We start from the raw sequence: 13,042 nt of genomic DNA, 5'->3' as shown, positions 1-13,042 counted from the left end.
GCGGCTGAGACCTTTTGAGACTCGGTTCCTCTCTGGTTCTTCCTCATGCTCTTAAGGAGGTTCTCCTTTTCAGCCCCGGTTCCTCTCAGTACTTTCCTTGGCGGTGTTCGTCAGGCGGCTTCACCTGTGTTTCAGCAGTGGCTGTTAATCTGAGCGTTTAGAACTTCCTCCGGTGCTGCAGGAACCACGTTCTCTCTTTCCTCCTCTTTTCTCCTGCAGGTGTGTGTTGACCTAATTTCTCTGCGGTGTTTGTGGTAATAAGAGGCGTGGACTCGGTCCAGGAATGACCTCATGGGTGTGCGAGTTTCACGTTTCCGAATATTTGAGGCGCTGTGTGAGGAGCGTTTACTCCGCAGCGCTGAAACGTGATGTTCGGCGCCTCGAGCTGCTCCAGTGTCTGCTCGAGTCTCTCGGCGGGCTGGACTCGCTCTCACCTGCTGCCGCCTTCTGTTAGTCCTGGTTTTGGGGGATTTAGAGCTCAGGAACAAAATCCAGATCAAAGATTTGATTGATTTGGAGATTAAATTTTACCTTTAATAGTTGATATTTTTCAGATGTTTTTCTATAAAACTAAACAAAATCCTGACAGAACCGCCGCTGTGTTCAGCTCTGCTGATGTTCTTTAGTCCATCTTACTGTCTTCGTTTCTCTCTTCATTTTTCTCTTTTGTTTCTCTCTCTATTCCTATTTTGCTCTTGTTTCTCGCTCTGTCTCTTTTGTTTGTCTCCCTGTTTCTCTGTTTTTCTCTCTCTCTTTTGTTTTTCTCTCTCCCCCTCTCTCGGTTCTCTTTTGTCTCACTCCTTCTCTCTTGTTTCTCTCCCTCTCTTTTTTCTCTTTCTCTCCACCTCTTTCATTTCTTTCTCTTTCCCTCTTTTTTCATCTCTCTCCCTCTCCGTTTCTCTTTTTCTCTCTCTCTCTTTTGTTTCTCTCTCCTCTCTTGTTTCTTTTCCTCTCATTCTCTCTTGTTTCTATCTGCTCCTCTCTTTTTTCTCTTTTCTTTTCTCTTGTTTCTTTCCACCGTCTCTCCTTCTCTCTCTCTCTCTCGTTTCTCTCTCCTCCTTCTTTTTGCTCTTGTTTCTCTCTCTCTTGTTTCTCTTGCTCACTCTTTCGCTCTAGTTTTTTCTCTGTCTCTTGTTTGTTTCTCTCTCTCTCTTCTTCTCTCTCTCTCTCTCTCTCTCTCTCTGTAATATCCTAAAATAGCCGCTGTGTTGGTGATTACATATCTGCTCGTTTTCTCTCCCCTCGTTTTGGAAATTTGGGCTGCTTTGGCATCAGACACAACAATTATGGCAGCTGAAGTATGTAAGCGTTTGTAGATCTATCAAATCATCCATATGTTGTGCAGCTGTTTGGCGAGAGCTGCAGGGCTGATTCCAGCGTGTTTATCTTTTTCGTCGTTTTTGAGCGGCGTGGTCGCCTCTCTGCAGCGTCTGTAGTGGTGCTGAGGTAAACATGAAAAGCTGCTCTAAATGCGTTAATCAGCAATAAAGTCGACTCTCTGGTGGGCCGTGTCACCTGTTAAAGGTGCAGTGTGTAAGATTTAGGGGGGATCTATGATCAGAAATGGAATAAAGTAAACAAAACCATGTGTTCATCAGTGTATGATCAGCTGTCACTAAAATCTTTGTGTTGTCGTTATCTTAGAATGAGCCCTTCATATCTACGTATTGAGCGGCTCCTCAACAGAGGCTGCCGCCGCCATGTTTCTACAGTAGCCCAGAACGGACCAAACTCTGCCTCTAGAGGGCGCCTTTCACACTTTTACGCTGAAGTGGCAGCTTGAATTCAGTGGCGCTGTAGCTCCGGTTGGAAGACGTAGAAAGAAGAAGAATTGCTGCCGGTGCTGCTGACCATTTTGTGCTGTGAGAAGTTTGAGAACCCAAATTTTAACAAATGGAGTATCAGACTTATTATTTAGCACAAGAAAAAGTGAGGGAGGGTGAATCCTCACCGTCAAAGAGAGACATAAAGAACCAAAACTAAATCGGGACAGATGGTGGCAGAAAACAAGGATAAACGGGTGTGACCTTAAATTGCTGATGAAGAACAAATCGCTGTTGTCGGAAGGAAACCTCGTCTCCAAAATGGTAACTTTACAGGAGAAAGAAAAAACATACTTTACTTTTAATGTAAGTCAATGGAACCAGAGTTTTTTCCATGTAATTCTGGGTCGTTTCTTTTGGTCCAATCATCATGAAATTTACACACAATGTAAAGAACAACAGGCATTTTCAAATTGTCAAAAACCGAAAAAGGACAAAAATGGAGATATGAGGTTTTCTTCTGACAACAGCAAAATGTTTTCAGAGTGACGCCATAGTTGCCTCTTTCCTGCTGGACAGGTCATTTAGTGGACACTCTTAAAGTTCTTCAGAGGTTCTTTAGTAAAGAAAATGGGTCTGTGAATCACTCAAACAGCCTTTTCATGCTTAAATGGTTCTCTGCATGGTGAAATTGTTGAATTGTTGACAATGATTGAAGAATGTGTTGTATATGGTTCTGTATAGCACCAAAAAGGGTTCTTCTATTGTTACAATGTCAAACTTGTACAGTAAAAGAACACTTTTTGGTGCTACATAGAACGATTTTCAAAAAGGTTCTGTATTGAACCATATACAACACATTCTCCATCAATCTGAAGAACAATTTCACCATGCGGAGAACCATTAAACCATGAGTGTTCATGGTTCTGTATAGAACCACTGTTTTTGTCTTTACTAAAGAACCCTTGAAGAACCATCTTTTTTAAGAGTGTAGAACATGGCTATGGGCACAGTTACCAACAAAATTAACAAGATAGGCGCCGTAGGTTCTACTACATGCTTTGAAAGGGAGGGGTGAGGGAGGGAGGTGGGTTCACTTGGTTGCAATCTGTAACATCACCACTAGATGGTGTCTGAATCTTACACATTACACCTTTAATGGCTTGTCTGGTTCAGATTGTTAGTCGTTTTTTGAAAATGTTCGTTAAAGAGTTGTTCTCGTCTGTCCGTGTGTGTTTTTCAGGTGATAGACGTGGACGGTTCTAACAGAATGGTTCTGCTGGAGGATAAACTGCCTCATATCTTCGGCTTCACTCTGCTGGGTGATTATATCTACTGGAGCGACTGGCAGCGCCGAAGCATCGAGAGGGTCCACACCACCAAGGCCGTGCGAGAGGTCATCGTAGAGCAGCTTCCCGACCTCATGGGCCTCAAGGCCACCAAAGTCACTGAAACATTCGGTAAGAAGGTCAAGCCTCCCTGGAACTGAATCTAGAACTCAGTCAGTTGTAATCAAGCGTTGTTTACCGGTGGTCCCAAGATTTTATTACACAGTTCTATAATCTAAGAACAGCTCAGCCAGTTTGCATTGAAGTCCCTGTAGTTACTGAATGATCAGCCTTAGTATGTAATAAGCCTGAGATTTTAAGGGTTAATGGATCTGTTTGAAGTCAACCTGAAATTAAATCTTTTTTCTTGGTCATATTAAGTACGATTGATAATATTTTGTATCATTAAAAAGACTACATTCTTGTTTTCCTTTGATTTTCCATTTAATGAAATGACTTTTGCTCAGGGCTGGGCGATACGGCAAACATATTTTATCACGATACTTCAAGACATTTTCACAATACATGATATGCGTCATGATATTTCCAAGTTAGAACAGACAAAATAGAGCCTGTAGTGCCACATATAAAAGTACTTTAATAATAATAATACTGCTACTACTAATAATAATAATAATAATAATAGTAAACCTATAGCTACAATGATTTCATTTAATGCTTTTCAAACTGTGCTGCACTAAATCTGATTAAACAGCCTAATTATGCTCACTTTATAATGAAATGTGTAATTAATGTTCTTTAAGTGCTGCAGATCCACGATACGCTCAGAAAAGCATATTGTGACATAATTTATCAGGATCTGCCAAGCTCTGCTTATGCGCTGCTGAATGGAAAGATAAAAGTTGATGTGTTTCCAAACTCCACAGCTGTAATAGTGCTAATTTCCACTAGTGCTTCTATTTCAGTTGCTTATAATACTGAAAAAATAGGATAAACATTTTTTATCACCCTCATAAAAAACAACTGCTCACTTTGCAAACCACAGCACAGTCTGCGCTTTAATGTCATTTGCCTTGTTTTTCACAAGAAAATCTGTGAGAACCCAGTTTGCTGCAGACTGATTATAATCTGAAAGTGTGGTGTTTTGTTTGGGGCAGATTATTTCAGTTTTGGAGGCTGTGATGAGCGAAAGAGGTGCTAAATGGAGGAAAAACATCAAACCAAGCGTTTAAAAAATTTTAGCAAACAAGATTTAGAGATGATGGAGGAAGAAACGGCCAACAAGAAAAAAATCCTCGTTGGAAAATATGATAACTGAGGGGTGACGGACGAGGATGAGGAGCAGCTGAGGCAGCGTCTGTGATAAATTTACACGTTAAGCTCGTCAGCTCTTACAGACGAGCGTGAGTCTGTCGTAAAATGTTAAGAAAACATTTAAGAACATAATATTTTCAAGAATATCACTTGTTCTTAGAGTTAAGAAAAAGAAAATAAGATAATTCTTAAGTTATATTCACGATTTTTCGTAATCTTTTTTCTTAAGAATCAAGTTAAGAAAAAACACATTTAAGAAGCTTTTTAAGACACTTTCGTGAGTCTGGCCCCTGGTTGCTGACACCACCACTTAAATTACACACAAATTTTGAAAAATTGGTGGAATTCCCCTTTGCTGATTTCCTGTGTTTGGGGTGTTTGGGTTGATTGTGTGTGTGTGTGTGTCTGTGTGTGTGTCTGTGTGTGTGTCTGTGTCTGTGTGTGTGTGTGTGTGTGTGTGTGTGTGTGTGTTTAGGCACTAACGGCTGTGCGGACTCTAACGGCGGCTGCAGTCACCTGTGCTTCTTCGGGCCGCGCGGCGTGTCGTGCGCCTGCCCGATGGGTCTGGAGCTGCTGAGTGATCTGCGCACCTGCGTGGTTCCCGAAGCCTTCCTGCTCTTCACCAACCGAGCCGAGATCCGCAGCATCTCCCTGGGAACCAACAGCAACGACGTGGCCATCCCACTGACCGGCGTCAAGGAGGCGTCCGCTCTGGACTTTGACGTGGCCGAGAACAGGATCTTCTGGACGGACGTCAGCACCAAGGCAGGGAGGCGTTCATTCATTTCGCGCAGTGAGATTATTGACACCTAAATAAGACGGTTCTTCAAGGGTTCTTTAGTATCAGTGGTTCTACATAGAGCCATGAACACTCAAAGAGCCATTTACATGATTAGATGGCTCTTTGCATGGTGGAATGGATGAGAATGTTGGAGATGGTTCTAATGTGGCTATATGTCGCACCAGAAAGGGTTCTGATATTGTTACAAGCTTGACATACAGAGCCAGTTCACCATGCAAAGAACCATTTGAGCATGCAAATGGTTCTTTGAGTGTTCAAGGTTTTATGTAGTACCACTGTCTTTACTAAAGAACCCATGAAGAACCATCTTTATAAGAGTGTAGAAGTCATTCAGTTTAATACACAGAATTTAAAGCTTATCTCTTTTATTGGGCTCCAAACTGTAACAGTATTTTATTAAATCATCCACTCTGAGATGCTCCTGTCCTGCAGGTGGAGGAAGAGATTTACTTTAAGAGAACATTAAAGCAGAATTAATGATATTTGAGCCCCTCCAACGAAAAAGGGGCCCCTTTATTTTAAAAACAGGGCATCAAACAATGCCACACTATGCTTATATGATTTTTACAAAACAATGTCATGTAGTGTCGTTCGTTTTGAGGGCTCAGGTTAGGAATGTCAGCAAAAACTTTGTTTAGCTTTAGTGGATAAATTGTTTGTTGATACCTGTTATACAACAGTTAGATCCGGCCACGCGAGCTGATGAACCCAATACCAAACTAAATGGGCTGTAAGATGCTTTACAGACTGGCTGGAACAAAACAACATTAATACTGATCTGGCAAACACTGACAGACTGAGCTAAACTTGATATTGTGGCAATTTTATGGCTCAGTCTGATTTGGTCAGACTCTGAAGATCAGACTACACGTTTGGCGAATGGTATTGGGTTCATTTCTGGCTGATTCCAGGTTGTTTAGCTGTTCTTCTGTCACAGCTGCCGACTGAAAAGCACTTTGAATGACAGCGGTGTATGAAAGGTGCCTCGCCGTGTAGCTTTAGCAGCGGCAGCTAACCGTTCTCTGTTGTTCTGCATCTCAGACCATCAGCAGGGCGTTTATGAACGGCAGCGGAGTGGAGGCTGTGATCGAGTTTGGGCTGGACTATCCTGAGGGCATGGCGGTGGACTGGATGGGCAGAAACATCTACTGGGCAGACACCGGCACCAACCGGATCGAGGTGGCGCGGCTAGACGGGCAGTACCGGCAGGTTCTGGTGTGCAAAGACCTGGACAACCCGCGCTCGCTCGCTTTAGACCCAGCTAACGGGTGAGACGCTAGCGTCAGCAGTACACACTTAAAAAAAGTTGTTCAAGGGTTCTTTAGAAAAGGCTGTTTTTATTTAGAACCATGAGTTCTGTATAGAACCATTTCATGCTTAAATGATTCTTTGCACGGTGAAATTGTTCTTCAGATTGATGGAGAAGTGCTGACGTAACAGAACTGGCGGTTCTCCGACAAGCAAAAGACGATTAAGGACCAAAAAAACACATTTTCACCTTCAATTAGGATCTTTACTCCACTTCCTGTAGAGTCATCCAGGGACTAAAAGGGGAATTCCACCTATTTTTCAAATTTCATCCTAATTAAATGGTTAAGGTGTAAACAGAGCCATTCAGAGCGGTTCAGAGTGGTTTGGTGTGAAACGCTCTGTTCTAGAGAAACTTACCGAGTCAGAACTGTTCACAGTGGTGCTGATAGGAACCAGACGTCCACCTCTAAAAGCTCCCTCACAGAAAGTTCCTACATGAAATGGTTATACGTGCAGGGCATTGTGAGGCAGAAAAGTCCCCAGGGAAAACACTGGAAAGGGCTAGGTTTGTGTTGTCATGGTGACGACTGCAGCCGGCTTCACAAAAGCTTTCATAAGAAGAAACTTGTGAAGGTTATTAAAACAAACACTAACGAGTTCATAAGAATGGGCCTCATTTATCAATCGTTCTTAAGAAGAAATTCCTTCTTAAAACCCACTTACGAAGATTCTGACTCACCAGTGTTCTCTTATGTGGGATTTGTTCTTAGGTAAGAACAGAATCTACACACTCAAGAGCACAAATGTGAGAACAGTTCTGCGCTTTAAGAACACGACATGAATCTCACGCAGACTTTTTCTTAGGATCTTTCTCAAGAACACATTTAAGAACAATCCTGGGGAGATATTAGTGAGTGAGGCCCAACTTTTGAACTTTTTAGTATTTGTTCTTAAGAAGTCTTTCTAAATCCGGCCCCTGGAGCCGAGTGATCACGGAAGCGCTTTGAGGAGTGGAGGCGTCTGTTGCTCTGCAGCCCTTTTGTCTTCTTAATGTGACATTAATAACGCTGTAATGCACGTTCTGCGGCGTTTGATAGCGACGGCGATAGTGATAGTGATGATGCAACCACAGTAATGACTCTGAGTTTTACTTTCTGGAAGGCAGAGCTCTGAGAGGTTGGTTGGCAGTCGGTTGTGAGTTGTAACGTTCCTTCAGGCCAGGGTTCTCCGAGTGTGAGCGTGGTGCAGGGCGCGTGTATGAACATGCCGTGGTCTCGGCGTGTGGCTCTGAGACTCAACTCGTGTCCTGAAGGCATTCCTGTGGCTTCTGACGCACAGCTGCCTCCACCAGATACAGCTGTAGCGTTGTAGCGTTTGAGGAAGGAATATCTGTAGAATTTATGCCTCTATCATATACTTTGGCTGCAATTAATGATATTTTCTGTAAGCAGTTAATCTATCAGTTACTACTTTTCAAGTTATTGGCTAATCAAACAATTCTTCTTTGGTTCGTCTCCATTTACCACTATCATTCAGAGCAGGGCTAAACAGAGCCTGGCCACTTCCTGTTCCACCCATTTTACCAATAATGACAAATTGTAAAACCCCAGACCACAAATATACGCTTGACTGGAGCTAAATGGCTGAAAATTAGAGTTTCTAGTCATCTTGCAGGAATTTCCTTTAATTCTGTAACATAATACAGTCTGTCAGAGTGGCTGTGTGGATCATATGAACATTATAGAGCTTTTTAAATGAAACAGTAGAAGCCATATCGCCCCCTACACTTCCTGTAGTGTATTACAGTCTGTCAGAGTGGCTGTGTGGATCATATGAACATTATAGAAGCTTTTTAAATGAAACAGTAGAAGCCATATCGCCCCCTACACTTCCTGTAGTGTATTACAGTCTGTCAGAGTGGCTGTGTGGATCATATGAACATTATAGAGCTTTTTAAATGAAACAGTAGAAGCCATATCGCCCCCTACACTTCCTGTAGTGTATTACAGTCTGTCAGAATGACTGTGTGGATCATATGAACATTATAGAGCTTTTTAAATGAAACAGTAGAAGCCATATCGCCCCCTACACTTCCTGTAGTGTATTACAGTCTGTCAGAGTGACTGTGTGGATCATATGAACATTATAGAGGCTTTTTAAATGAAACAGTAGAAGCCATATCGCCCCCTACGCTTCCTGTAGTGTATTACAGTCTGTCAGAGTGGCTGTGTGGATCATATGAACATTATAGAGCTTTTTAAATGAAACAGTAGAAGCCATATCGCCCCCTACGCTTCCTGTAGTGTATTACGGTCTGTCAGAGTGACTGTGTGGATCATATGAACATTATAGAGGCTTTTTAAATGAAACAGTAGAAGCCATATCGCCCCCTACACTTCCTGTAGTGTATTACGGTCTGTCAGAGTGACTGTGTGGATCATATGAACATTATAGAGGCTTTTTAAATGAAACAGTAGAAGCCATATCGCCCCCTACACTTCCTGTAGTGTATTACAGTCTGTCAGAATAATGTTAGGCTACTCATTTAAATTATAAGACAGTTTGGATTTTCTTAACACATTTTTGGTGACTCCATGATTCTGTTTGTGTTACTTTAAAGTTTTGATGTCATCTACGTTATTCTAAAATGTAAAGCCCTTTATGTTGGCTCCTCCTGCAGGTACATGTACTGGACAGAGTGGGGGGGGCGGCCACGAATTGCCCGAGCTCACATGGACGGCACTAACATCGTCACTCTGGTGGATAAAGTGGGCCGAGCTAACGGCCTGACCATCGACTACGCTGACCAGCGCCTCTACTGGACCGACCTGGACACCTGCATGATCGAATCCACCAACATGCAGGGTGAGACTCTGACCACCTGAGGAGCATTTTACCCATCAGGATGAAGCACTTTAAATAATACCCACAATCCTCAGCGCATTCTCACAGTAATTATTGTATCTGTATTGACAGGCTGATTGATTGTGTTTTTCCAAAAATGTAAAAATTAATTAAATAAGAAAAAATGTAGATTATGGCAGATAAGAGATACATATACATACAGATATACAGATACATATACATACAGATACATACAGATACATATACATATCCAGTCAGGAATCACTGAACTCAAATACGCACAACAATATAGACAGACAGACAGATAGATAGATGGAAAGATGGATGAAATGAGATGTGGATGGGTGGAAAAATGGATGAAAGGTTTGATAAATATATAGGGATGGATGAAAACATTGATAGATAGATAGATAGATAGATAGATAGATAGATAGATAGATAGATAGATAGATGATGGATGAAAGGAGAGATGGATGGTTTGAAGAATGGGTGGAAGGATGGATAGATGGATAGAGACATGGATGGATGGATGGAAGCATAAGATGGATAGGTCGATGGGGTAGAAGAATGGATGGAAGGATTAATGGATGGCTGCATAGATGAATGGGGATGAATGGAAAGATTGCTTGGGATCGATAGAAGATGGATAGATGGATGAAAAGATTGGTAGATGAGTAGAAGGATGGATGAAAGTGTATATATGGAAGGATGATAGATGGATGAAAAGAGAGCAGGTAGGTTGGCGGATGAAAGGTAGATAGATGAATGTATTGATAGGTAAATGTATAGACCCATAGATCCATAGAGTGGATGACTGAATAAACTCTGAACATCTGCTCCAGCTGTGGCTGTTCCTGCTCCTGTTCTCTCTCCGCTCTGAAGCGTTTTGTCCTGCGTTTCTCCTCCAGGCCTGCAGAGGGAGATAGTTGCTGATGACCTTCCTCACCCGTTCGGCCTGACCCAGTACCGCGACTACATCTACTGGACGGACTGGACGCTGCGGAGTATCGAGCGCGCGGACAAGCGCAGCGGCCTGAACCGGACGGTGGTGCAGGGGCAGCTGGAGTACGTCATGGACATCCTGGTGTTCCACTCGTCTCGGCAGGACGGTTCTAACGAGTGTTCCCACAATAACGGCCACTGCGCCCACCTGTGCCTGGCGTCGCCGTCCGGGGCACAGTGTCGCTGCGCCTCGCACTACACGCTCGACCCAAACGGACGAAACTGCAGCTGTGAGTAACACACGAGACATTTAGAGTCAGTTATTCATTCAGCCTAATGAGAAACTGTAGAACAGACTCAGTTTATATCACAATACCTACATTTAGAGTCGGTTATTCATTCAGTCTAATGAGAAACTGTAGAACAGACTCGGTTTATATCACAATACCTACATTTAGAGTCGGTTATTCATTCAGCCTAATGAGAAACTGTAGAACAGACTCGGTTTATATCACAATACCTACATTTAGAGTCGGTTATTCATTCAGCCTAATGAGAAACTGTAGAACAGACTCAGTTTATATCACAATACCTACATTTAGAGTCAGTTATTCATTCAGCCTAATGAGAAACTGTAGAACAGACTCAGTTTATATCACAATACCTACATTTAGAGTCAGTTATTCATTCAGCCTAATGAGAAACTGTAGAACAGACTCAGTTTATACCACAATACCTACATTTAGAGTCGGTTATTCATTCAGCCTAATGAGAAACTGTAGAACAGACTCAGTTTATACCACAATACCTACATTTAGAGTCGGTTATTCATTCAGCCTAATGAGAAACTATAGAACAGACTCAGTTTATATCACAATACCTACATTTAGAGTCAGTTATACATTCAGCCTAATGAGAAACTGTAGAACAGACTCGGTTTATATCACAATACCTACATTTAGAGTCGGTTATTCATTCAGCCTAATGAGAAACTGTAGAACAGACTCAGTTTATATCACAATACCTACATTTAGAGTCGGTTATTCATTCAGCCTAATGAGAAACTGTAGAACAGACTCAGTTTAGAGTCAGTTATTCATTTTGACTCCATCTCTAACTACTAAAACTGTCAGAAAGACACAGGAGTGTACGTTTGTGTGAGAACATCTCAGACAGATTGACACTAAGTGGATTCATTAGCTGCTGCACTGATATGTGAACGAGAACAGGCGTAAGAGTTTGTCCTCGTGTGGCTCAGTGTGTTTCTATCAGTGCAGTGAGTCTGTTTATGGTGAACTGGCTGAGCTGATGGTCCGTTACTAAACTGTGACTGTTCACCACATCAGAGCCAGTCATTTAGATTTGGGTCTGATTAAAGTGATGATTCTGCCAAAAATACTCCCACTTTATCTCATTCTCTCTTTATCTCTCTCTCTCTCTCTCTCTTTGTATCTCTTTATGTCTCTCTCTCTCCCTCTCGCTGCTTTTATCTCTTTATTTCTTTCTCTCTTGCTTTATTTTTATCTCTCTGTCTCTCTACCTCTTTAACTCTATCCTGTTTCTTTTTATTCATCTCTCTTTTTCTTTTGTTTCTTTAACTCCTTATCTGTCTGTCTCCTTTCACTTTTATCTTTCTTTTTATCTTTATCTCATGATCTCTTTATCTTTATCTCGTGATCTCTTTAACTCTTTTCTTTTCTATATTTCTCTCTGTCACATTTTCTTTTTCTCTTTCTCTCTTTATTTCTTTAACTGTTTTTCTTTTATCTGTCACTTTATTTTTTGTCTCTATTTTTTTATCTCTAACTCTATCTTTTCTCTTTAATTCTCTTTAATGTTTATTATCTCTCTCTATTTTATCTCATTTTCCTTGATCTATCACTCTATCTGTCATCTGTTATCTCTTTTTCTTTTCTCTTTATCTTTTATCTCTAACTCCTTATTTCTTTCTCTTGCTTTATGTTCTCTTTCTTTTATGTCTTTATCTCTGTATCTCTAACTCTCTCTGTTTTTTCTTTCTTTATCTCTCTCTCTCTCTCTCCTCTCTCTCTCCTCTGCAGCTCCCTCCAGTTTTCTGTTGTTCAGTCAGCGGAGCTCGATCAGTCGGATGGTTCTGGGTGAACAGAGTCCTGATATGATCTTGCCGATCCACGTGTTGAAGAACCTGAGGGCCATCAGCTTCGATCCGCTCGAGCGCCTCATCTACTGGGTGGACGGACGGCAGAACATCCGCCGTGCGCGAGACGACGGCTCTCAGGTAAACTGTGCTCACGTCTGCAGCGTACAGTGAGGTTAACTGACCACGCCGGACCACCACGAAAGGGTGTGGCTAAACTCTACTCGTCTCACTCAGTGCACTATAGCGCCCCCTCGATGTAGCTGGCCGTCATAGCAACGCCACATGAACCTGCCGTGACGTGAAGGAGACAAATGTTGTTCAGAAGAGGCGGCGAGACAAAAGACTGCTGAAAAAACAGGAGAGTTTGGGGGAAAAACTACATCAGAGCTCAGACGACAAGACGATTCTGGTGCTCAGAGACGACGCAAGAGGCTACGCTAACCTGGTAGCTAACGCTAGCATATGTGTTTAGGGTGATGGTGACGATTCTCTTCAACCAATCAGCAGTCTGGAATTTTTCCACGTCACCTTTTGGTATCAGCTCAGCTCGCTTGGAACCTCGACAGAGGTGACACGAAACATAGTACCAGGTACCAGATTTGCCTCAAGTTGAGTCGGGCCGGTGCCATGTGATGGTAAAGCGGCTTAACAGTCTAATACATTTAGAGGTACCAGTTGAATTATTTAGACCCACATG

General features: G+C 42.2%; 1 protein-coding gene across 1 annotated transcript in view; it reads left to right on the top strand.

Moving 5' to 3' along the window:
* The window catches only part of lrp5 (low density lipoprotein receptor-related protein 5), a 93,683-nt gene that overhangs the window by 65,708 nt on the left and 14,933 nt on the right, over positions 1–13,042 (top strand). The window contains exons 9-14 of the mRNA XM_036568030.1: positions 3,007–3,223; positions 4,842–5,131; positions 6,210–6,436; positions 9,100–9,284; positions 10,193–10,516; positions 12,287–12,483. Coding sequence (XP_036423923.1) covers positions 3,007–3,223; positions 4,842–5,131; positions 6,210–6,436; positions 9,100–9,284; positions 10,193–10,516; positions 12,287–12,483 — 1,440 coding nt within the window. The remainder of the gene's footprint in view (positions 1–3,006; positions 3,224–4,841; positions 5,132–6,209; positions 6,437–9,099; positions 9,285–10,192; positions 10,517–12,286; positions 12,484–13,042) is intronic.

This window comes from Colossoma macropomum, unplaced genomic scaffold (genome assembly GCF_904425465.1).
Source record: "Colossoma macropomum unplaced genomic scaffold, Colossoma_macropomum, whole genome shotgun sequence".
NCBI classification, from domain to species: domain Eukaryota; kingdom Metazoa; phylum Chordata; class Actinopteri; order Characiformes; family Serrasalmidae; genus Colossoma; species Colossoma macropomum.
The sequence above is the reverse complement of the archived record's forward strand: the minus strand, read 5'-3'. Positions and strand labels throughout refer to the sequence as shown.